The sequence below is a fragment of the Aotus nancymaae genome, unplaced genomic scaffold (assembly GCF_030222135.1).
Source record: "Aotus nancymaae isolate 86718 unplaced genomic scaffold, 86718_ANA_hifiasm-v0.15.2.pri h1tg000033l, whole genome shotgun sequence".
Lineage (NCBI taxonomy): Eukaryota > Metazoa > Chordata > Mammalia > Primates > Aotidae > Aotus > Aotus nancymaae.
This window is the reverse complement of record NW_026988447.1, coordinates 14,216,629-14,243,014: the sequence shown is the minus strand read 5'-3', so window position 1 is coordinate 14,243,014 and position 26,386 is coordinate 14,216,629. Positions and strand designations below refer to the sequence as shown.

General features: G+C 43.7%; 1 protein-coding gene across 11 annotated transcripts in view; it reads left to right on the top strand.

The window, feature by feature from the left end:
* TRIM2 (tripartite motif containing 2) overlaps positions 1 to 26,386 on the top strand; it is a 198,287-nt gene that overhangs the window by 101,301 nt on the left and 70,600 nt on the right. For 2 of the 11 annotated variants that reach the window (XM_012448533.3, XM_021666698.2), the window contains exon 1: positions 20,657 to 20,886. The exons of 8 other annotated variants lie outside the window; for them this stretch is intronic. In XM_012448533.3, coding sequence (XP_012303956.1) covers positions 20,884 to 20,886 — 3 coding nt within the window. In that variant the 5' untranslated portion in view covers positions 20,657 to 20,883. Of the gene's footprint in view, positions 1 to 20,656; positions 20,887 to 20,970; positions 21,046 to 26,386 lie in introns of those variants that run through there. One more of the 11 variants, XM_012448534.2, reaches the window with a different exon arrangement.

Genomic DNA, 26,386 nt, shown 5'->3' with positions numbered 1-26,386 from the left:
GAACCAAAGCTCAGTTTCTTTCATCTTTGAACCTGATTCTCTTTCCTCCAAGAAAAAGGGCCCAGGAACTTGGACCTTCTTGTTTGTTTTTCCTTCTGCCCCCTCTCCCTATCTAACCCCTGGGTAAGGGTGAGCCTGAAGGTGATGGTGGTAGTAGCTTCTCTGTGTGTGAGTCCACCCTCTAAGCCATGTTCAGAAACACATCCATAAACCAGCCAATTAACACATCATTTTTAGGACAGATTTGCAAGTTCTGTTGTTTACATGTTTCATTGGGTACTAACCTCCAAATTAATAAAGCATGACACATGATATCACACATTTCACAATTTGTACCTAAGCAAAGTTAATGGAGGTAAAGGTAATGAATTAGCAGTTCTGAAAAATTACATATTCCTTTACTGGAGATAGGAGAGACACAGAATATATTGTCAATGACCAAAAATGGACTTCCAGGTACTTTTGAGGTTGGCTCTGGAAGCACTGTATGAATCTCTGGGAAGGGAAGAAAGGACTGGACTCCAGGGAGAGGAAAAGCACGTATAAAGGTATAATGGTTTAAGAAAAAGAGAGAACTGGAATAATCCAGGATTCTCTGGAGGCATAGAATGAGTGCATTTAAAATCTTTTAAAGACTTGTTGGAGGGCAACAAGCCTGGAGCCAAGAAATGTAGCAATTCCAGCTCCAATTGCATGCACTGGACCTGCTGTGCTTAAATGTCCTGTGGTAGGGTCATGACACCACAGTATGTCCAGCACCTGAAGAGGTTTGGATGCTTTAGTCACAGCAAGGAGGCCAGGATATGGGGTCACAGAGACAGAAGAGACAGACTGTCTTGTACAGAAACTTAAGGGCTCTCTATTATGAACTGGACATTCATGAACCACCCTCCCTGCAAATCATATGTTGAAGCCCTAACCCCCACTGTGATGACTTTATCTGCAACCTCCTGTCTCAGCCTCCCTAGGAGCCTTTGGAAGGTGATTAGATATGATTGTGAGAGGTGGGTGAGGCCTTCATGACAGGATTAGTGCTCAGTCTCCTTAGTTAGAAAATAACTCTGGCTCTGATAGAATTGTTTTGGTGATTTTATCATAAAGATAGCTCTCGATCTCTCTCTCTCTTTGCCTTTCTGTTATTTTCTTTCTATTTCTTTCTGACTAAGAGAGAAAGTTACCATCTATTCGTAAGCATTAAAGAATGCAATCACCATGATACTGCTTCACATTCCCTTTAATGTAAAAGTGACTTGTGTCTAGCAAGCAGTAGCATCATTGTTCCATGAAAGTTGAATGAAAGGATGAATACATGAATGTCAGAAATACGTGGCCTGCATGAGGTTTTCTTCTCATTCTCTCTTCTCTCTTGTCTTTGCTGTTCTCCTTTCTCTTCAACAAATAATAACTTTTTTTTTAGGTATATAAATATATCCTTTGTTCATCTTTGTCTTAATAAGATACAAAATTTTCGAGCAATACAAAATGCCTATGCATGACAGCATCCTAGCTTTCTTTTCTTTGAGATGGAGGCTCGCTCTTTCACCCAGGCTGGAGTGCAGTGGCATTATCTGCAACCTCCTGCCTCAGCCTCCCTAGTAGTTGGGACTGCAGGTGTGCGTCACACGCCCAGCTAATTTTTGTATTTTCACTAGAGAGGAGCTTTCTCGTATTGCCCAGACTGGTCTTGCACTCCTGGGGTCAAGCAATCTGCCTGCCTCGTCCTCTCAAAATGCTGGGATTATAGGCATGAGCCACCGCGCCCGGCCAGCATCCTAACTTTCTGCAGCAGTAAGTAGGGTCCCTAGTAAAGGCTGAATATCATACCCATACCCATAGTTCCTTATTTGGCTTAAACACAAAAGATTATCGCTGCCAAACTGTGCATAAGAATTGTTAGACTATGTTTGAAAATGTTTTCCTTTAATAATACTGCCAATATCTGAGGCCAGGCAATAAAAGTAAGACACAATATCTTATTTGGTAGTGTTTTCTTTTCGATATTGTTTTCAGATTCCCAGTTGGAAGGAAGAGGTTTTGTATCATAGTTTATACTATATATTTGTATAAGCAGTAAATATTTTTCTCCTACTTAAAATCAAATAATGTTTAGTGACCAGACTATCTTCAGCCACTGTGAAAGGACATAGTTTAGGAGTAAATGATGTCCTTTCCTACATTGCTTCTATTATCAGTAGGAAGTTACTACCTATGCTTCTAAGGCTCTCCAGATTGTAAGCGCTCATAAATTCCGGCTGGGCATGGTGGTTTACCCTTGTAATCCCAGCACTTTGGGAGGCCGAGGTGGGTGGATCATGAAGTCAGTAGTTCAAGACCAGCCTGGCCAATATGGTGAAACCTCATCTCTATTGAAAATAAAAAAATTAGCTGGGCATGGTGGTGTGTGTCTATAATTCCAGCTACTCTGGAGGCTGAGGCAGGAGAGTTGCTTGAACCAGGACCTGGGAGGTGGAGGTTGCAGTGAACTGAGATCGCACCATTGTACTCCAGCCTGGGTCACAGAGCAAAAGTCTGTCTCAAAAAAAAAAAAAAAAAAAAAAAAGGCTCATTAATTCAGAATACATGAAAAAGCAAGAGCGAACTACAGAATATCTAAACAGCTGTTTTAATTTTATTACTTCCAGTATTTGCATGTATCCAATAACCATATAACCATGTAAATGTATCATAAAGCTTACCTTAATGACTGGAGGAGAATATTTTCAGTAAGTTGTATTAAAACCTTCCTCATAGAGTATGTGTCACTCTGAAGTAGGTTACACTGTCCTGATGAACTTCCTTACACCATTTTCTTAACAGATCCCTTCTACAAGAGCTCAAAGGGATCTTCAGCTGATGTCCGATCATAACAAGTAGTTCTGAGGTGTTTCACATGAGTACCTGGTGTAGGAGGCTGTGTTCTCTGTGACCAACACAGAGCAGCGTTGGTCACACAGCTCTGGCTAATGTCCAGACTGGCTGGACACTCAGTCCTTCCTCATCTCACGCTGTTGGAAGCCATGTGCTAAGACTGCATTTGTGCTGCACCATCGTTGGGGGATGGTCCTGCCCCTCCCCCATGGAGATCACAGGTTGGTGGTCGAGAAACCCCTAACTAACCAAACAAATATTCCCTTACAAACTGTGATAACTTCCATGAATGATTCAAGTGGGGCAGAGTGATACTAACAAAGGGGCACACCCACTTAAGTCAAGAGGGTCAGGAAGGCCTGAGAGGAGACAGTATTTGAGCATTTGAGCTGAGAACCCAGGAGCAGAGAACCCAGGGAGCAGAAGCAACAGCGGGGCTCGGAGGAGCCAGAACCTTGCATAAGAGTGCCTCATTGCTCAAGGCCAGGCTTGGTGGCTCACGCCTGTAATCCCAGCACTTTGGGAGGCCAAGGTGGGTGGATCACACAAGGTCGGGAGTTCAGATCAGCCTGACCAACATGGAAAAACCCTGTCTCTACTAAAAATACAAAAATTAGCCGGGCGTGGTGCCGCATGCCTGTAATCCCACTACTCGGGAGGCTGAGGCAGGACAATCGCTTGAACCCAGGAGGCAGAGGTTGTGGTGAGCCAAGATTGTGCCATTGCACTCCAGCCTAAAAAAAAAGAAAAGTACCTCATTGCTCATGAAGATTCATTCATTTAGTTATGAACTAAAGGAATGCGGCCTCCTTTTCTGAACTTACGATCTCAGAACTTGTACATGAGGAAAACAGGTGCACGGATTCTTGAAAAGCCAGAAACAGTGCAGAGAGAATGGAGGAGAGCAAAGTAGCCACAGGCCACATGTATGCTGGATAAAGGTCCCAGGATGCTGCTAGGAGAGCACTGGCCTTTAGAGTAAACAGCAAAATAGAAATGAAACCTGTTTTTGTAATGAACAACTTTTAGAGTGTAAGTTTAAATGAAGATTGGGTTTTCCCATTTCTGGGGGCAAACAAACATGCGTTATAATAGCTTTTTAAAAATAGAATGGGAATTCTACCGAGGCACATTATGGAACAAGGGGCAGGCCAAGTGCCGGAACACGCTGGCCATCTGATGCCAACCACGTGGGTCCTTTAAGTAAATCCAGGTGCTTTTATCACTTCACCCTGCTCACCAATTTGACTGAATTAAAAGACTGTACAACTGCTAATGATGTAACTCTGCTCTTACATGTTTATTTTAGTGTTGGATTTTTATTGTCAAGGTTACTCTGAGGATATGGGGCTTCTTAACTACACAGACTTGGTACTTAGCCTTGATCTATTTTGTCTTCTATCTTTTGCTTTCCTTTTCTGTTCCCAGGAGTCTGCCTTCTCTGTGAATCCCCCTCTAACAGGATGTTGTGGTTTATTTATTCCCTGCCCTTTGCCATGTAGATGGGCGGATTTTTAACCTTTTAGTACCATAATCCTTTGTGGTAGGTTCCTGTTTCTCTGCTGTCTTGGGAACTCCTGCTGTTCGACTGTGGTGTTTGCATATTTATAAACTCTTAACCATGAACTCTTCAAGCCGACCAGCTGTGGCGTGAGAGCCACTTGCTATTCCTCAGCCTCGTTTTCTAGTCTCACTTAGCACGACCTTTGCTTGTTGTATTTCCAATTGTGTCTGTTGCAGAACAGGCTCGACAGAACTACTGAAATTGTAATGAAACTCAGGCAGCCTGCACAGACCTCCAGCTCCCCAGGTCTGCCTGTAAAGGGAGGACGGTGGGGCAGATGGAGAGCAGCAGGCACTCGCGGTCAGGCCTGAGATCCGTGAATGGCTTTGCCACTTGCTGGCTGTAAGGCATGGTGGGGGCTGGGATAAAATCACCTCCCCAGCCCCCTGGTTCTTTGTCTATACAATGGCGATCAGACTGGATATGTCCGCCGAGCACCAGGTGTCCTGAAGAGATGAACAGGGGCGGAGGCAGCACGAGTGAGAGGTGAGCATGTTGGCAGGGGCCCCAGGCCTGGGCCGTTTTCTACATAAAGGATTTTGTGGTTTTAAAACCACAGGACTTTGTCAGCTCTGAGGTCCATTCCAACTTCAAATACACCTCTGATTCTATGAAAGGATGAGCATCTTGTGCCTTCCTGCTTCATTACTGGTGGAGGTCCTGCCAAGGCAAGGAGGGAAGTGGATTAGGAGCTAGGCCTGGGGCTAGGGTGGAGCCCCCAAGCTTCCTATCAGCACCACCAACCTGAACTGAAGCCCCCCCATGTGACTGGAAAGTGTTAGAGAAAGTGAGGGAGTTTATGCCTTTCATTCAGGTTGTTGGGTTTAAAACTGAAGATCCATATGACAGGTGACTTTTACTCCTTGAGAGAGTACCAATGCTTTGCCATGTGATAGGGCAAAGATGAAAGGCAGTGCCGGATTCCTTGACTGTGGACTTGTGCTTCTTCATGGGTAGGGAAAGCTATCACTGGATGCAGTTAGTTACATCCTTGCTAGATCCCAGATCCTCACTTTTTCCTTTCTAAAGAAGTGTAAGGTAATAGACTTGCTTTCTTTCTTCACCAGATAGTACTTAAAAACAAGTGGCTGCCGGGCATGGTGGTTCACACCTGTAATCCCCGCACTTTGGGAGGCTGAGGCCGGTGGATCACCTGAGGCTGAGAGTTCAAGACCAGACTGACCTACATGGAGAAACCCCATCTCTACTAAAAATAAAAATAAATAAATAAATAAATAAAGCCGGGCATGGTGGTTCACGCCTGTAATCCCAGCACTTTGGGAGGCTGAGGCCGGTGCATCACCTGAGGCTAGGGGTTCAAGACCAGACTGACCTACATGGAGAAACCCTGTCTCTACTAAAAATACAAAAAAAAAAAAGCCGGGTGTGGTGGTGCATGCCTATAATTCCAGCTACTCAGGAGGCTGAGGCAGGAGAATCATTTGAATCCAGGAGGCAGAGGTTGTGGTGAGCCAAAATCTCACCATTGCACTTCAGCCTGGGCAACAAGAGCAAAACTCCATCTCAAAAAAAAAAAACAAGTGGCAATTTGGTAGGCAGCCAGCTGGTTATCTATGACTCAAACTATTAAGGATGGAGACATTTGTACCTGGGCCATGTTCTTCCCAGAGGAGAGTCCTTACTAAGTCAGAGGGTGTTATTATGACATCTGACCTTGAGGATGCTTCAACATGTTAATCAGGCTGGATAAGCAAATTCTTTATCTAGTAAAAATGGCTGGGCATGGATAGATAATCTGTGGTTTCTTCTCCTTCCTCCTTCTCCTCTACTTCCTCCCCTCATCCTCTTTCTTCTTCTTCTTTTTTTTTTTCTTGAGACAGGGTCTCACTCTATTGCCCAGACTGGAAAGAGCAGTGGCACAATCACTGCTCACTGTAGCCTCAACCCCCCAGGCTCCAGTGACCCTCCTGCCTCAGCCTCCTAAGTAGCTGGGACCACAGGCATGTGCCACCACTCCCTGCTAATTAAAAAAAAAAATTTTGTAGATATGGGTCTCCCTATGTTGCCTGGGCTAGTCTAGAAATCCTGGCCTCAAGCAATCCTCCTGCCTCGGCCTCCCAAAGTGTTGGGATTACAGATGTAAGCTACCATGCCGTGCCCTTCTTTTTTTAATTAGAAATGATGTCTCACTATGTTGCCCAAGCTGATCTTCAACTCCTGGGCTCAAGCAATCCTCCAGCCTCAGTCTCCAAAGTAGCTGAGATTACAGGTGTGTACCACTGCACCCAGCAACACATAATTTTTTGAAGATGTGCAAGAACAAATTTTATTCTTGGAATAGATTTATAAGAAAGCTTTGCATTTCCTTTGGGTCAAAGGAACCAAGTTTATTAATTGCAGTGTCTTTGGAACAGGTACATATTTTAATATTATTAGAGAAAGAATGTCTAGCCTGAAAAGAATTCGATATGAACTAGAGAACAAATATCTTCCTACATTGCAGGAGAAAGTAAAGCATAATATCCTATTTCTATCCACAGATACTTAAGAGGGAAAGAGAGAAGGAAAGGAAAGAATGGAATTAAGAATTATATGGCATGACTTGGGATACCTGTTTTACAGTTAAATCATTTGTGATCTGATTTCCATGTTGGTGGGGCTTGGCCTGTTTCTGCCAGGGTCCTCCTCCCTTCCCTCATTGTCCCAGCTTTCTTCATTCAGCACACGTTTTTTTCTCCCATCCTCTGTGGGTAAAGTCTTGGGGGCTTGTGACCCTCTGAGATGTTTCTTGCTGCACTTCTCTGTGCATAGCACTGAGAAGCAAAGTACACACACAGTCAATTATTGCACCTGTCAGGAGCAGCTTGCCTCCATTTGCAAACACAGGGTGATCCTATGTCTAAGGAACTGATTGTCTTTTCCATTTCTTATCTTGTGCACAAGCCAATGGTAAGTTCTGTTTACTTATCTTGGCTTATACACAAGTAAACTGTAGGTATTGTTTTTCATTTAGGAGGTTTTTGCCATCCTTGGGTTGGTTTATAATATTGTTAGTCAGACCAGATTGTGTCTTAATGTCCAAACACTGAATTATGGACCCACCAACTGAATTTTCCTCTGAAACAAAATCTACGAAAGGTGTGTCAATCATTTTGTTAGGCTTGAGCAGGGGTGGGCAAATTGTGGCATGTGAGCCCAATCTGGCCCATGAGTACAGCCAGCAAGCTAACAATGGTTTTTACATGTTTAAATAATTTGGAAAAAACCAACAAAAAAATAATATTCTGTGACATAAGAAAAGAATTTCAAATTTCAGTGTTTATAAATATAATTTCATTGGAACAGTTATAATCATTCCTTTACCAACTGTTATTTATTTGTTTGTTTGATTATTTATTTATTTTGAGATAGGGTCTGGCTTTGTTGCTCAGGATGGCGGTGCAGTGGCACAATCACAGCTCCCTGCAACCTCTCCTCCCAGGTTCAAGCGATCCTCCCACCTCAGCCTCCCAAGGAGTTGGGACTACAGGTGTGCACCACCATGCCCGGCTAGTTTCTTTGTATTTTTTGTAGAGACAGGTTTTTCCCATGATGCCCAGGCTGGTCTCAAACTTCTGAGCTCAAGCAGTCTGCCTGCCTCGGCCCCTCAAAGTGCTGGGATTACAGGTATGAGCCACCGCACCCAGCCCCTTTACCTACTGTTAATGGCTGCTCTCACACTACAATAAAATTGAGCAGTTGCAACAGATACTACATTGACTCACAAGTCCGTAAAGTGTCTGCTATACTGGCCCTTTACAGAAAAGGTTTGCCAACTCCTTTGCTTGTATAATGAAACGGGAACAATAGTTGACATCTTTTGAGCCTTCCTATGTGTCAGGCAATGTGCTACGCATCTTTTGGGCATTATTTTGTTTAATCCTCATAACAACCCTATAAAGTGCATCTCTTTTTACTGCCATTTTACAGATGAAGAAAAGGAGAGTCAGAGAGGTGGTGTAATTTGGCCAAAATCACACAGCTGGGCAGTACCAGAGCTGAGATTTGTACCCATGTGTGTCCGATTCCAGAGCCTCGATTCTTGTCCACCACAGAACACCAACACCTATGCATTTCCTTGGTGGGTCTGAAGTAGAGGCCACAGATAAAAATTGTTCATTGTCTGAGGCTTAATTAACTTTTATTTCAAGTAATTTAATTTAGTTTATTATTTGAGATTTAATATCTGTCTCTCTTATGAGAATGCGTACGTTCCTTAGGATAGTGACTATCTGTGGCTCCTAACACAGTGTCCAGCATATAGTAGAAGCTAAGTTAAAAGCCCTGTTGAATAAAGTGGATGTGGAGTAGGAAAGAGGGCAGGAGAAAGGGAGAGGGAAAATGGAGGATGAGAGATATTATCAAGGAAGAGTCAGGGTGCCCAGCATTGGCCCTGAGGTCATGGATGGCTCTGCCTTGGCACTGGCTCACCCTGACCCAGAGCTCACAGGTCCAGGCACAACACCCTCGGGTCAGGCCTCACCTGACCTTGCACACATTTCTTCTGCTGCTTCTGTTATTCTGCTCTTGCTCCTCCCCTCTGCCTCTGATGGTCTTGTGGCTTCCTGGCACTGGTCCAGATGCAGTGTCAACCCTTGAGAGGTGAGTCAATATTTGTTTAGAGTGCATTCATTTGGAGGAGGACGTGGAAGTGACGCCTCCCATTCTCACGTCCAGAGATGATGACTACGTCAAAGGGCAAAACTGACATTTGAAGGAGGACCAAAAGGAATCATTTCTCTTCTGATCTTTTTAAGAAGGCTGCTGGCTCTAAGGAAGAGATGCTGGCCAATGAGAACTCATTTCTACAGGCTGCTGACCAGCACAAAAGTCCAGGTTTCTTTCTCATGGGAACCAGTGGCAGGTAGGCATGAACAGACTCTCTTCCTTCCTGGGACTGGCCTGGGATTAGAGTTAGTGTGAGACCTCAACAAGAGTAACAAAGTAGCACTGCAGCCTCTCAGCTGTGTCAAAACCAGCAGGGAGACACCAGTGCTAAGTGGGTGAGGAGGTGGAGGGAGGCTGTGTCCAGCCTGGTGTGATAAAAGTGTATAGGTGCCGTGCGGTGGCTCACGCCTATAATCCCAGCACTTTGGGAGGCCGAGATGGGCGGATCATTCGAAGTCAGGAGTTCAAGTCCAGCCTGGCCAACATGGTGAAACCTCGTTTCTACTAAAAATACAAAGAAAATTAGCTGGGCATGGTGGCACATGCTTATAATCCCAGCTACTCGGGAAGCTGAAGCAGGAGAACTGCTTGAACCCAGGAGGCTGAAGTTGCAGTGAACTGAGATCGCATTACTGCAGTCCAGCCTGGGAAACAGAGTGAGACTCCCTCTCTCTCTCTCAAAAAAATGTATATTGGCATATCTCTTCTGATTTTGCATGATTCTGTCCACTCTCATGTATTGATATATTTTATTTGGACTATGAAAAGATGATGAGGTGTAGTGTATTAGTAAGCTATTCATATATCTAAAAACACCCCACAAATGGTTACTGAATCCTTAAATGAGCCCAGCTCCAGGAGTAAAAAAGTGAATTATCAGTCATTTTTAAAGGAACTCATAAATCTACTAGTGGCAATAATGACAGTAATAATTTATGTTCTGACTGATTATGATGCATCAGACACTGGATCAGGATTTTTTTGTTTTTCTTTTTTTAAAGGAGTCTCGTTCTGTCACCCAGGCTGAAATGCAGTGACGTGATCTCTGTTCACTGGTGCATCTGCCTCCTGGGTTCAAGCAATTCTCATGCTTCTGCCTCCCGAGTAGCTGGGATTACAGGCACCCACCACCACACCCAGCTAATTTTTGTATTTTTAGTAGAGACAGGGTTTCACCATGTTGGCCAGGCTGGTCTTGAACTCCTGGCCTCAGGTGATCCAACTGCCTCAGCATCCCAAAGTGCTGAGATTACAAGCGTGAGCCACCGTGCCTGGCCTAGATCAGGTTCTTTGCATAGACTAAACAAACATTTCCTTCTCCTAACAAATCGATGTAGTAGGTACCCTTGTCATCCCCCATATACTTGAGGTAATTGAGGCACAGAGGTTAAATTACTTACCCAGGGTTATACAAATTGTAAGTGGCAGAACCAGGATCCAAACCCATCCTTGGCTCTAGAGCCCATCCTCTTCTCCTCCACCGCACAATATCATGCTTCTGATGATAGCAACCTGAGACTTACTGTGTGTTAGGCATGGGGCTGACACTGACACACTGGACCATTTAATCATCACAATGGTATTAGGAGGCAGCATTTTACAAATGAGATAACAGAGAGGCAAGGAGTAACCTGCAGATAGAGCAAATCCAGACGTGTCTCCAGAGCCCGTGCTTTAATCGCAGTTGCATGCAGACTTTCATCGCGGGATTCTAACAGTGGATGAAAGTGACCTTGAGTTGTCGTGCCAGGCAGGCTGCTTAGAAAAATACTCTTCTGGTAACTTGTTGGAGGGGCAGCCTTCTGAGGATGGTGGCAGATTCCCCTGTCCCCAGATTAGCTCAGTATCACCTCCAGGTTTTAAAGCATGGACACCCAGGCATGATACCCGGACAAAGCCCCACCCCACTATGGGCGCATCGGCTTAGATGCTGGAACCCTCCAGGGTTGGCAGGCAGAGAGCTGTCGACCCTGGATGTGGGAAAGGGCCACAGTCTGGAGCACCCCAGTTGCTGGAGGGCCAGGCCAGGGAGATCCGCGGGGTTCACAGTTTTGATGCGGTCACCGCGGACCTGACTCCCTCCACCTCCTCCCATCGCCACCACTTGAATGAGTTCTTTTACAGAGTGGTTCTGTTTCCCGGTGAGACAAAAAAGTTAGAAAAGGAAACCTAGAGGGGGTGCGGGAGAAGAGAGGTTCACAATCCCGGGGCGCAATTGCCATCTCGGTGGAGGGGAACCGCCTGCTTTTCTTCCGCCCGAGCGCAGCTCCGCTCCCGCCCCAGGGCGGGGCCTGTTGCCATGGAGCCCGGGCGGCGGGCGGAGCGTGCGCAGTGAAAGCGCTCTGGGCTCCCCCTGGCCTGCGAGGCCCGGACTGTGTGAGATTTTCTCAGGTCTGTGGTTATGACCGTAGGATGGAATCCTAGAAGTCGGGTGATTTGGTCGGCAGAGAGGAACATTTGTGAGATTCTCTCTAAACTACATCTTGGTCTAAAAGTAATCCACTGTCTGGGACCCAGAGGGAGGAATGTGTGGAAGAGGCAGGCATTATTAGCAGCGCGCCCGCCTCAGCCACCTCCCTGCTCCCGCCCCGGCCCTGGGGGCTCTGCTCCGCCTCCGCCGGCTCAGTCTCCCATGGAGACTCCTGGACTCATAAATCCCAGCCCTGTAGTCAAAACCACTGCATTAATTGAACAAGGTAAATTGGTGAGGCAAGCAGGAACTTGGCACCGCCTTTAATTTAATTGTTAAAATGAAAAGTGTGATCATGGAGCTCTGCTTAAGAGAAAAACAACACTTGATACGGATGTCCACATCGGTGTAGACCAGATGCAGTCAGGAACCCATAGTTAGCACTGGGAGATTACATTCTGGATATACTCAGAATAGATAGAGTCCAACTTTGAATTCTCCAGGCCAAACAATGGCGAAACAAAAGAGCCTTGTGTTTGCTTGCTTTTGCTTTTTGTTGTAGTTAGAGCAGGACAAAGAATAATGAATGGGTAGGCACGTTATTACTTGGGTATTTAATAATCAGTGCATGACAGAGCTTGTGTTTTGCTTCAGTCTTTTTTTATTTTTAAGACAGGGCCTCACTCTGTCACTCAGGCTGGAGTGCAGTGGCCTGATTTCAGCTCACTACAACCTCGGCCTCCTGGGTTTAAGTGATTCCCCTGCCTCAGCCTCCTGAGTAGCTGGGACTACAGGCACGCACCACCATGTCTGGCTAATTTTTGTATTTTTAGTAGAGATGGGGTTTTGCCGTGTTGTCCAGGATGGTCTCAAGCGCCTGACTTCAAGTGATCTGCCTGCCTCAGCCTCCAAAAGTGCTGGGATTATAGGTGTGAGCCACCACACCAGGCCTGCTTCAGTATTTTCTACAAAACTACAGAACTCCCTGTGAAGAATAATGCTAGAGAAGGATTATCAATCGGATGGTTTGTAAACACCTAGAAAAGAAAAAAGCATCCTGAGTTTCATAAGAATAAATGATACCAGAACAACCAAAATTCCTCATTGGATAGCTGTAAATCTATGTTCAATATGAGTCAATATGAGAAAAGTGCCAAGAAAGGTACAAGCACCTCGGAGGCAATTAATAGAAGGATAGAGCCTGGAGCAAGGAAAGTGATGGTCTTGCTCTGCTCTGTACTGAGCAGATCTCATCTGGATATGTCTTCAGTTTGGGGCAGCTCCCTGTGGGAAACACACTGGGCAGGGAGGGAGTCAGGGGTGCTTGACCTGGGTCTCTTATTGCAGACACAGCCTGGGTGCAAAGGGCTATCCTGATCTTTGAGACCCAGTCAACATGACCGTGAGTTAGAGGCAGATAACTCAGTCTCCAGGAGTGATTTTGAGAGGTTCTATTCATGTCATTTATTTTTGCGTCATCAGTGCCTTGTATACCACCTGGCACACAATCATTTGTGCAATATTGTGTTTTCATTAAAGAGTCATCCCAAGGCCAGGCCAGTTCTGGTATGAATTCTTGGGTTGGAACTGGATCGCTGGTTCCCAATTCATCTATCTGCATAACCCCAATGGGTTAAGGCCAACTTGCACCTTATCTCTTTTAAGGATGCTTAAGAGAAAGTCCTTTCTGCTTCATTCACCATTACTTCCTGACAGTCCTGTTTGTCCTAAAACCTCCCCCACAGCCTCTAATGAATGATCCTAACCCCTAAATATAGGGGGCCTCACCAAGGCTACTGTTAGTAGAGAGGGAGGGCTCAGCCTCTTGGAGTCCAAACCAAACCACTCAATCAAACTGACTACAGAGCGTCTGGACTGTCCGGAAGGAGCTTGGTTTTGAGGACCACACCTGGAGTGCTGACCTATGAAATCCACCATAACAGTACTTCCTCTTCAGTAGCTCATACCTGAACTGAAGGCTGGAAATAATTATTTCTTACCATCTTCTTTCATAAAACCATTGGGCAATAATTTTCATAAAGTTTTTATATTTGTTTGTTTGTTTTCTTTATATCTTTAAAATTTTTTCTACTTGACATGTTAATGAGGTACAATGTGATCTTTCAATATGGCTGCACATTATGTAATAATTAAATCAGGATACTTAGCAGATGCATCACCTCATAGCTTTATTATTTATTTGTAATGAGAACATTCAGAATTCTCTCTTCTAGCCATTTTGAAATACACAGGCTGGGTGCAGTGGCTCACGCCTATAATCTCAACACTTTGGGAAACTGAGATGGAAATACCACTTGAGCCCAGGAATTCTAGTCCAGCCTGGGCAGCATGGGAAAACCCTGTCTCTACAAAACAATACAAAAAATTAGCTGGGCATGGTGGTGTATGCCTGTAGTCCCAGCTACTGGGGAGACTAAGTTGGGAGGATTGCTTGAGCCCAGGAGGTCAAGGCTGCAGTGAGCAGCAGTCATGCTACTGCACTCCAGCCTGGGCAACAGAGTGACACCCTGTCTCAAAAAATACAAATTAAAAAATGAAATCCACAATACATTATTGTTAACTGTAGTCACTCTACTGTACAGTAGAACACCAGAACTTACTCCTTCTATCTAACTGTAACTTTGTTGACTAATCTCTCCCTAACTGCCTCCTCCAACCCCAGTAAAGCTTGTTGAAATCAGACGCATGGAAAATGAAATGATGATTGCATTAGGCAGAGTTGATAAACTCCTGATTTCAAGTTGCCTCTTCTAGTTGGTTATGTTTATCTCACACTGAAACACATCGCCTCTCTACTCAGCGGGTTTTGTTCTACTCTGAAGTTGCCTGATTACCGCTCCTGTTCTTGCACATCTGGGACAGGTGACACACTGAAAGAGGAACGGTGCCAGCCAAAAGACCTGGACTCTAGTTCACCTCTGTTACATTGTGGCTGCTCCATCCTGGGCTGCTCACTTTACCTTTCTAAATCTCTATTTCCGCTAAAATAATAATGCCTGCTCTACCTGTTTCTGGGTGAGCTTTGAGGATCAAAAAGAAAAGTTATGAAGGTGCTGTCTTTTTTTTTTTTTTTTGAGATGGAGTCTCACTCTGTCACCCAGGTTGGAGTGCAATGGCACAATCTCAGCTCACTGCAACTTCTGCCGCCTGAGTTCAAGCGATTCTCCTGCCTCGGCCTCCTGAGTAGCTGGGATTACAGGCACCTGCCACTGTGCCCAGCTAATTTTTGTAGTTTCAGTAGAGATGGAGTTTCACCATCTTGGTCAGGCTGGTCTTGAACTCCTGGCCTCGTGATCCACCTGGCTTAGTCTCCCAAAGTGCTGGGATTTCAGGTGTGAGCTACCACGTCCAGCCTATGAAGGTACTTTCTTTTTTTTTCTTCGAGACGGAGTTTCGCTCTTGTTGCCCAGGCTAGAGTGCAATGGCACGATCTGGGCTCACTGCAAACTCGGCCTTCCGGGTTCAAGTGATTCTCCTGCCTCAGCCTCCCACGTAGCTGCGATTACAGGCACCCACCACCACGCCCAGCTAATTTTTGTATTTTGGTAGAGACGGGCTTTCACCATGTTGGCCAGGCTGGTCTTGAACTCCTGACCTCAGGTGATCCACTTGCCTTGGCCTCCCAAAGTGCTGGGATTACAGGCATGAGCCACCACACCCTGCTGAAGTTACTTTCTAAATCATAAACTACCAGATGTGAAGAATTGCCTGTGCATAATGGTCTTTGATCCAGTTAATTTTTTAATTCTGAGATGAATTTTCACCTTTGTGCCACATTATGTCATTTGTTCATTCGTAGGACTCTCATCATTCCATATCTACTTATTGGGCACCTAGTATGTGACAGGCACTGCACTAAGGGTTGAGAGTTAAAGATAAAAGATGGAACCGACGGCTGGGTGTGGTGGCTCACGCCTGTAATCCCAGCACTTTGAGAGGCCAAGGCGGGTGGATCACCTGAGGTCAGGAGATTTCGACCAGCCTGGCCAACATGGTAAAACCTCGTCTCTACTAAAAATACGAAAAATTAGCCAGGTGTGGTGGCGGGTGCCTGTAATCCCAGCTACTCAGGAAGCTGAGGCAGGAGAATCATTTGAACCCAGAAGGCAGAGGTTGCAGTGAGCTAAGATGGTGCCATTGTGCTCCAGCCTGGGCAACAAGAGTGAAACTCCTTCTCAAAAAAAAAAAAAAAAAAGGATAGAACCTTCAACAGTTTTCAGCAAGAATGCTGTGGAGTACACAGGAGTGGTACTGAATCCAGACTGTGGGTGGGAGTGTCTGGGGGGCCAGAGAATCCTTCCTAAAGTGAGTGAGTGGTGGCTTTCCTGAGGTTTTGTTTGTTTGTTTGTTTGGTTTGGTTTGGTTGTTTTTTTTGAGATGGAGTCTCACACTGCAGTCCAGGGTGGATTGCAGTGGCGTGATCTCCGATCACTGCAACCTCCACCTCCCGGGTTCAAGCGATTTTCCTGCCTCAACCTCCGGGGCAGCTGGGATTATAGGTGCCTGCCACGACGCCGGCTAATTTTTTGTATTTTTATTAGAGACAGGTTTCACTATGTTGGCCAAGCTGGTCTTGAACTCCTGACCTTGTGATCTGCCCCTCTCAAAGTGCTGGGACTACAAGCTTGAGACACCGTGCCCAGTGAGCTTTGCCGAGTTCTAAAGAGTCAAAGAAGTTAACCAGGGGCAGGAGGCAGGAGAGGATGAAAGTGTTCCTGGCAGAACAAGTGGTGGGTGAGCCTAGAGATTAGTGTTTCTCAAAGGGGATGCCACTGACATTAGTATTGTGGGGTCAGAAGTATTTTTAAGGCACTCTCCCAGGCATTGGAGCAGGTTTGGCATCCCTACACCCAGGCACTAAATGTTAGTAGTTACCCACCCCCACATGCACTCAGTATGACAGCCACAGTGCCCCTTCACATTTCCAAATGCATAGTGTACTACCCCATGGGAGGGGGTGGCCATTCCTTGGCTGAGAGCCACTGCTAAAAAAATACATGGTGGAATTTTCAGAGATGTTTGAACCAGAGCAACTCCATCTTTAATAGGAGTCGGGTAAAATGAGGCTGAAACCTACTGGGCTGCATTCGCAGATGGTTATGGCATTCTAAGTCATAGGAGGAGATGGGGGTCGCCACAACATCCAGGTCATAAAGACCTTGCTGATAAAACAGGTTGTAGTAAAGGAGCTGACCCAACCCACCAAAACCAAGATGGCCACGAGAGTGACCTCTGGTCCTCCTCACTGCTACACTCCACCAGCCCCATGGCAGTTTACAAATGCCATGGCAATGTCAGGAAGTTACCCTATATGGTCGAAAAAGGGGAGGCATGAATAATCCACCCCTTTTTGAGCAGGTCTTCAAGACATAACCATGAAAATGGGTGGCCAGCAGCCGGCAGGGCTGCTCTGTCTATGGAGTAGACATTCTTTTATTCCTTTACTTTCTTAATAAACTTGCTTTTACTTTGCACTGTGGACTCACCCTGAATTCCTTCTTGTGCGAGATCCAAGAACCCTCTCTTGGGGTCTGGATAGGGACCCCTTTCCGGTAACAGAATGTCTTATGAATTGGAGTGTGACTAGGGAGGACAGAAGGTGGAGAAGAATCAGGAAGCAGATGCTGGATTATAAATTATGCATCCTAAGGTGTTTACTTTCTGGGATAAATTTTCTTGAGCAGGGATAGGCAGACTGTATTTAAAGTGCATTGGATTGAGCTTGGCACATCATACAGGGTCAGTAAATACTGGATCACTATCTCTCATGCTCCTGCCAATTCCAATTTAGTAGCATACTTCCTCTTCTTATGCATAGGTACTGTCTGTATACTTCCCCAGTGCACAAATCATAGTCAGACTGGTTGATGACAATTTAACTCGAATGTCCATTCAGCTGGAGGGAAACAGTGGGGAAAGCCAAGACAGCTCCAAAGTCAATAAGGTGTGCAGTGGCTGTAATCCTGAGAATCTTGGGCTCTTCTCTGCCCTTGAGACCCCCCAATCTGACCACTTTAGGCTGCAATACGGGAAACTCCAATTCAGAAACATAACCAGCAGCCACTACCACCATCTACCTATCTGTTTTCAGAAAGTGCCAAGGAGATGATCATTGCCACTTTTGTGGGGGTCCCCCATGGTAACCCAAGCCCCAACTTATAAACAGTTGGGTTCATTTGCCAAGACAGATGATAGAAATGAGGCTGTACTTTCCTATAATAAACAATATTATGTGTGCTAGAATCACAGCTGAGCCCCCAAAATCCATTTAACCTATACAGCAGTTAAGCCATGGTGGTGAGGGTATTTGAAACCTAGCTATCCTATGTAATACTATTTCCACGGAAGAAATATTCCCAATTCCAGGTAAAAGATCAGAAACAGATATCACCTGCATTTGTTCTACCTTTATCCCAGGGTTCAGCTGTACTTAGGTATTACTCTCAGGTCCCATGAGCTATCTCATGCCTTTGACTGTGCTGCATTCAGTGCCTGAAATGCTCCGCACTCCTCCCTGCCCCCGCGTAACCCTTCTATGGGCGCCCAGAGCATTCACTTCCTCTTGCTGCCAAGCATTTACCACTCTGCATTGCAATTGCCTGTGTACTAATCCTTCTCCCACACTACTAGATTGTGACCTCCCTGAGGGCTAAGAAATATTAAATTCTTCTCTGTATCCTCAATGCCTACTCAGTGCTTGGAACACACGACAGCCAACAAGTGTTTATTGGAATGAATGAATGAATGAGTAAGTTAACATCCTCTGGCTAGAAACCCAGCAACAAGACCAATCTCTCCCACTTCTCTATCTTCAGGGAACAGAGACCTGATCTGGTTATAGGTCTCAAGAATCTGGGTTGATTGGAGGAAGAGAATGAGAGAGATCAGGAGAAAGGATGTGCTGGGGAGGGGTCAGCATTTGATGAATTTGGCTTTGGAATAGGCTTAGTAGCAGAATGAGAAGAAAGGACTGCTGGTCACAGTAAGTCAGATACCTGTCCTATGGCCTGTCTTAGAAAGAAGACTTGTAAAACCGAGTAGGGGTAGCCTGCCTCTAGTTTTAGGAGTGAGTCCTAATTAAACTGTAAACTTCTAAAGCAGAACATATGTCCACACAAAACCTTGTGCAGAAATGTTTATAGCAGCACTGTTCATAATGGCCAAAAAGTGGAAACAAACAGTGTCCATTGACTGACTAACAGGTGCACAAAATGTGCTAAATCCATCCAATGGCAAAGGAACGAAATACTGACACATGCTACCACATGGATGAACTCGTAAAACATTCTGCCAAGTGAAAAAAGCCAGATATACAGGACCACATATTATATGATTCTAGTCCAGAATAGGGAAACCTATAGCAACAGAAAGTAGATTAGTGATTGCTTAGGACTGTGGATATGTGATGCCAGAGGGAAGAGAGTGATAGCTAAAGGGTACGAGTTGGGTGTTTGTTTGAGGTGATGAAAATGTTCCAAAATTGGCTATGGTAACAGTTGCCCACATCTGTGAATATACTAAAAGTCATTAAATTGCATACTTTAAATGGGTGAATTGTATGGTATGTGAATTATAATTCAATGAAGTTTAAAAAAAAAAACCAGCTGGGTGCGGTCGCTTATGCCTATAATCTTAGCACTTTGGGAGGCCAAGGTGGGCAAATCATGAGGTCAGGAGTTTGAGACCTAGCTTGGCCAACATGGTGAAACCCCATCTCTACTAAAAATACAAAAAATTAGCTGGGCGTGGTGGCGGGCACCTGTAATCTCAGCTACTTAGGAGGCTGAGGCAGAAGAATCACTTGAACCTGGGAGATGGAGGTTGCAGTGAGCCGAAATCGCGCCACTGCACTCCACCCCGGGAGGCACTGTGAGACTCTGTCTCAAAAAAAACAAAAACAAAAAAATCCACAAAATCTCTAAAGTAGGGTGAACTGGGATTTTGAGAACTGTGAATTACCTAAAATGGCACACCAAAATTGGCATGTGTGCGCATTTCTGGGGTCTGTCAATTTCGATGCATTTTCTATGATCCCCCTCCTCCTTCTACAACCAAAGGTAATCATCCCTGCTCTGCAGAGCTGAGGCCCCTTCAAGGGCTCATTGTAATGCCTGACTGCTTGGAAAGAATGTGATAAATATTAATGTAATCAAATATGCAGATGCCCAGTTTTTTAAAATAAACATTATCAATCCCTTTGAAACTAGTAACTAACCAAGGAATAGAATGCAGTACTGTTCTCTGCCTTTACTGATGCAGAAAAAGTACCGGTTATGAATTCTACACTGATATGTAAGATTTTTTATTCTAAATTATTATCTGTAATATGGAGGCCTAATCACTATCATATAGCTACTTGCTGACCATTTTTACACTATTAATACCTTTTAAAACTAAGTTTAATGACTTGGTAGGAAATTAAGTTATGTTATTTGTCGTTTCTCAACTTTTAACTGAAAATTTCATGATCAGAAAAAGAACAGGGTCTAGTTATCTCCGAATCAAAAAATGTATCATATGATTTTTCTCTGAATCGTTAGAACCTCAAAAAGCAGAGAAATGTCCTTGCATGATTTGACTTTGTGGAACCGTATTTTATAGATAGACCCTACCCTAGGTAAATAACCTAGACAGGAAAAGTAATAGGAGCTTGTGGAACTGGACTTTTTTTTTTTTTTTTTTTTTTGGCGTTAAAAAATTATGTTTCAAGCTACTTGAAACATCTAAGGAAATCAGTCATCTCTCTAACGAGCAAATATGTGCTGTCACACTCACGCAAAGCATTTCTCTAAATGTGAACTTTTCATATTGAGGTACCTACCATATGCCTAGTTTCTTCCTAGAATCTATTCTCGCTGCGTTCCCCGTTTGCGTCCCAGCCCTCCCTCCGTCTGATTTGTAGCACTCCCGGTACCTGCCCCGGCTGCGATGCGCGGAGACTGCACTGGTTGCCTCTCCCCAGGTTAATCCTGCAGTCACTTTCTGGTGATGGAGCTCAGCGGCCCAGCACGAGAGCATGGAAACAGCTGACTGCTGACTCAGAGGGAAAGCAAGCCACCCACGAATCTCATTGCAGCTCGCTGCTGCATCCCTATCCCATAATCCCTTGCCTGGTTTGCTGCAGTCTTTTCAACAGACGCTCAGTGAGAAAAAGATGTCCTGTAAGATCAAGACTGATTGGTGTGAATACCGAAGGGGGTCTTCCACTTGTTAATGACCCAGAAACATTCCTGCCGACTTTCCAGCCTTCTCTCATTTCCTCCATTTTTCTCTTCCTCTGTTCTGTGCATGAACTGGCACATCACTACTTAGAGCAGAAGATATGCTGGGCTTCTGATGATGGCTGCACTGCATGGTAGGGAATTTTAACCGGTCTCTTTGCATGGTGCTTCCCAACTTGAGGTGTTCGCAGAAACGTGCGTTGTTCTTTTGGATTGCCGCGTAGATGCAGCGACAGACTTGGGAGGATTTAATTCTTTGCCTCGTTGATTAGTCTGTTTGTCTTCAGAAATGGGTAGGTCCTAAATGTTCAGACTGCTTAGCATTGTGCCAAGTGGATAGCTGATTTCTCCTGCTCTCTCGGTTCTGACTTTTTCCTCTCTTCCTGTCTCATGGCGATGCTGCATCCTCTATAGCTGTAAAATAGAGACCCATTCTTTGCTTAAACAAAGGCATCAAATTAACAAGTATGGGGAGAAAGTCATGCAAGATTTTCTTATCAAGTTCTAATGTGATCTGACTAGATTCGTATTTTTACCAGTCTTTATTTTAATGTGTATCTTGGCTTATTTTAAATAGAAGAATTTTGACCCCTGCATCTCTGTGTTGGGCGCAAACATGGAGATAAAATATTTAATTTGCAGGATTCCTCCCTTGCTGCCCCAGGGTGGAGGAGAACGTGCGATGCGACCCTCCCCCCACTCTGTCCTCTGTTAAAGAACCCTGGGGTTGAGTTCCATGGCTGGCAGTTACCATTGGAAACCCATTCATTCATAATGCATGACTCGACCCTCTGAATTCTGAATGCCATTGAGAACCAGCAAACAAACATGTAGGAGATAATTTGTTGTTGTTGTTTTTTTCTGACAGTTTTTTTTTTTCCTGCCTTTGAAGTACAGTCAAATCTCTGGGTGGAGCTCAATGATAGCACTACACAGGAAAAAAAAAATTCTTGGGTTGGTCCTTAGGTTTGCTTCCTGAAACAGTAAGGGATTATTTTTGTGTCAGAGCTTTTTCTACAAGTATGCCCCACCCTATCATTATTCCTTCTTTTCAGGGGATAGGAGAGCAAGTAGCGAGGCTCTTTATTTTAAATTAAAAACTGAATGTTAATAAATGGATTTCTGAACCAAAAGATAAAATGGTATTTTTGTCTTAAAGAAAAGATAGTTTCAATGTAATCGCTTTCAGAAGGAGGTGTTTAAAAGATTGTTTCTTTGGCTTAGGTCATGTTACAGCAGCTTTATTCCCTATGAACATTTGTTTTAAAAGAAGGTTTTAAAACTCCAATATCTATGTAAGGAGAGCCATTTGTTCATGCAGAATTCTTCAAATGATTTCTTAAGTGTTAGGATTCATTTCTGCCAAGTGTGAATCTGTTTTCTGGTGTCTTTCATTATTTCAGGCAGACTTGAGACCCACTGTTCCTAACCTACTGTAATGTTAAATAATGCACGCCCCTCCCAAGCAGCACACAATAAGTTTCATGTGTGCTGTGGTATGAGAAAGCAGCCTTCAGATGGGGAGACATGAGTAGCAACCTTTCCTAAACCTTTAAGTGTTTTGGTCCAGTTTTCTCCTAGGAAGACACAATTGATTTGCATTGGAAAGATTAAAACACAGCTAATGTAAAGATGTTCTCTGATAGAAAGATTTCAAGATAGATGAATGCAGCATATATAACCCACACGTTTACTCTTAAAATCTATACACATTTTTTGCCATAGTTAATACTGCAATGACTTAATTTTTTTTTATTATAACAAAAGTTTAATGGATTTTGTTCCTTGAAATTGGATTGAAAATGGATTTTGTTAACTTGGAATAAAGTTAAAACATTCTTTGTCTTACTAATAAATGAAAATGTTATTAATCTGGGTATCCACAAGCATTAATTTCTTCATATTTAGGAGTTTCTTTCATCTCTCTTTATTAGGTAGGGAAAAATCCCAAATATGTAGCAGTTTTAAAGACAAGACTACCTTGTGCCTTTTTAAATTATTTCTGTTATAAAACTAAGACTATACCCAAATATTTTATGTATTATTAAAATATATAGAAGAGAAATACTTTCAAATTTTAAAAAATTTGCTGCCAAATTATTTACTTTCGTCGTTTTTTCTCAAAACATGTGACTTGAATTACTTCTTACTATGGTAAAATGATAATTTGCACGTATCTGTGATAGCTTTTTTATTTAATCTCTGATACCATCTGTGTCCCTTTATTACTTACATGAAGGCTTTAGTTCAGAGTAGAATCTGCTCCATTATAGGGTTGGCTATTAGGGTTTTCTGATGATTTTTATTGTGCAGGTTGTCTGAATTCAACGGATTAGATTTCCTCATAGAATTCGGAGCTTTAGATTGGATCAGAAAGTGAGAAAATAATGAGCCAAGTATTCAAATAGCATCATCGCAGGAAACAGATTTCTGCTTTTAGTATGCAAATCTTTCTATTCCCTTCTACTTTACCTCTTTCATCTTCACGTTCTTGACAGCCTCCATTTTTCCATTAAATGCTTTTTATTATTGTTTTTAAATGCTTATTAATTTAAGTACTTATTCTAATCAACAGCAGAATTAAATAATATGCTTCCTATATATCAGGAGCAAAAAGAAGGTTCCTGTTATATAGAGCTGTGTCTCTTAGTTCTGTTGTGAAATAATTTTCTCTTCTCCCTTCTTGCTAGTTTCTTCCAACCTCCAGAATTTAGCCAGTGCTTAGCCTTCTTGCTGATCTCTGCCTTTTTTGTGGTCCCAGAATACTTGGCCTCTTTGTGTAGCCCCCAAGCAAAGCAAGGGAGGAGACCTGGCAAAGTGATGGATGTGGGGCGAGGAGACCCCGAGCATCTTGACTATCCCAGAGTGCTGTGAGATGAATGTCTATTAGCCTAACCACTTAACATTCCACCACACAGACCCAGCCTGATCTTAACAATTGGCTGCCAAAGGTGAGGCAATGACCTTCTTTGTATACTAAAGAAAGAGGTAGGGGAAGTAAGCATCCATATCATGAAGACAAGTTGGGTGCTCATTTTAACAACCAGCTTCCATTTAGTAAAAACCAATTCATCTGAGAAAGCTGTCATACATCTGACTCCGAAAATAAGGAGAATCAGAACCTTGGAGAGCTTGGACACACCCTGCCTGAAGACAAAAGTTAAAGTGGATGGCTTCTGAATGCCTTCCCCGCAAACACGCGCGCGCACGCGCACACACACACATCATCATCATCATCATCATCATCTGGAAAGATAATGCATCTAGTCTTCTAATTTACAAAATGGCCCGTCTGGGATAGAGGCTTGATTTAACTGGAAATGGGTCACCCTGTTTTAATTTCACTGAAGATTGTCCTCTTTTCTTCTAATTGAGACCTCAGTAACAATGCAATTCAATTGCAGGCAAATGATAATAGACTCATAATTTTAAAAATTAAAAATACCTTTTTCATCATGTTTTAATTTATGCCACATGTTCTGGCAAGTACAGGGTAGCATATTGTGATTTATAGATAATTCAAATGGTTCAGGATTTCCTTTCTATAAATGTACCAGAAGATTTGTAATTGCTTGGAAAGCTGATGTTTGCATATCCTCATGATAACAATAAAAAATGGGCGGAGCCTGGCACGGTGGCTCACTTCTGTAATCCCAGCACTGAGAGAGACCAAGGCCGGCGGATTGCTTGAGCCCAGGAGTATAGCTTGAGACCAGCTTGGCCAACATGGTGAAACCCTGTCTCTACTAAAAATACAAAAATTAGCTGGGTGTGGCAGGGCACACCTGTAATCCCATCTACACTGGATGCTGAGGGAGGAGAATCACTTGAACCTGGGAGGTGGAGGTTGTGGTAAGCCGAGATCACACCACTGTACTCCAGCCTGGGAGACAGCAGGAGACTCTGTCTTGTGGGGAGAGGGGAGGGGGAAGGCATCTTAATAAATAGATACAACTAAAATGGCACCAAAGAGAAGCAATGGTCCAGGAATACCATAAAATTAGACAGTAGGAATAGAATTGAGTACCTTTAAGATGATGTATAATCAAATATGCAACCTCTTACCCACAAATCACATGTTAAAATTTTATTTTTCAGTAGAATCTTGGCCTCTGTTTCCCCACCACATTCCCTAGAGTGGACAGACAGGATTTTGCCAGCTCCCTCCCCTTCTGAAGAAAAGCAGTTTAACTTTGGCTTTTCTCTGCCATCCTTTCTTCCTGGTCTTCCTCACCGTACTGTCAGCAGTAAACAATTTGGATAGTTTTCTGGTCTAAAGGCTATAATTTGGAATGGGAACTGTGGTCTAAATCTTAGAATTGTGGACATAGGCATTTTTTTTCTCATTTCAGCTTCTCCTATCAAGTTCTTCTGCATTTGGTGGTTAATTTCCGCCAAATTGTAGGAGATTTGAGACAGTGGGCCAGGAAAAACACCAGAGATGATGTGAAGGAAGAAATGCTGGGGTTGAATTTTTTTATGTCCAAGGATTTGGTTATGTGATTATTGAATTGCTTTTTCCACAACAAGCTCTGTTTAGCTGGCAAGCCCCCATTAATAAGGAATGTGTGTGCCAACCTTCTTAGACTTTTTATTTTCATGCATATGTGTCTGTAATTGCCCGATGGTTCTTCTTGCCCAGTGCACAGATAGCCAATTTACCAAGGCAACTGTATTGCAATAGAGAAAGAGTTTAATAAATGCAGAGCCAGCTAAGCGGAAGACTGGACTTTATTACTAGAATCAGACTCCCCACAAATTCCAAGTTTAGGGTTTTTCAAGGGTAGTTTGGTGGGCAGGGGGCTAGAGAATGGGGAGTGTTGATTGCTTGGGTCAGGGACGAATTCATAGGAGGTTGAAGCTGTCTGCTGGCTGTCTTCACTTTCTGGATGGAGTTACAAAACTCATGGAGCCAGCTTACTGCCCTGGGTGGTGCCAGCTGATATTAGAATATATGTTCTGAAAAATATCTTGAACACTAATCTTAGGTTTTACAATAATGTTTTTTAATTTTTTATTTTATTTATTTATTTAATAAAATCCAGACCCTGCACAATGCAATAGTGATGTTATCTATAGGAGCAATTGGGGAGGCCAGGAATCTTGTGACCTGTGGCTATGTGGCTCCTGTCTGAACTGTAATTCTAACCTTGTGGCTAATTTGTTAGTTTTATAAAGTTGGTTTTGATCCTGAGCAAGGAGTAGCTTGTTTCAGGAAGGGGCTGTTATCATTCCTGTTTTAAAGTTAAACTATAAACTAAATCCCTCCCAAAGTTAGTTTGGCCTATATCCAGAAATAAACAAGGACAGCATGGAGGTCAGAAGCAAGATGGAGTCAGCTATGTCAGATTTCTTTCACTGTCATAATTTTTCTATGCCAGATTTTTCTCACTGTCACAATTTTTGTGAAGGCACTTTCATGTACTCAGTAGTTCTGTTTCTTTTCTGCATTTGTGAACATGTTAAAATATGTCACTAATGTTTACCCTCTAGATGATGGCTTATGTAGCTGAACACTAGACTATCACATGGGAGGCTGGGCATGGTGGTTCACAACTATAATCCCAGCACTTTGGAAGCCTGAAGCAAGAGGATCACTTGAGCCCAGGAGTCCGAGACCAGTTGGGCAACATA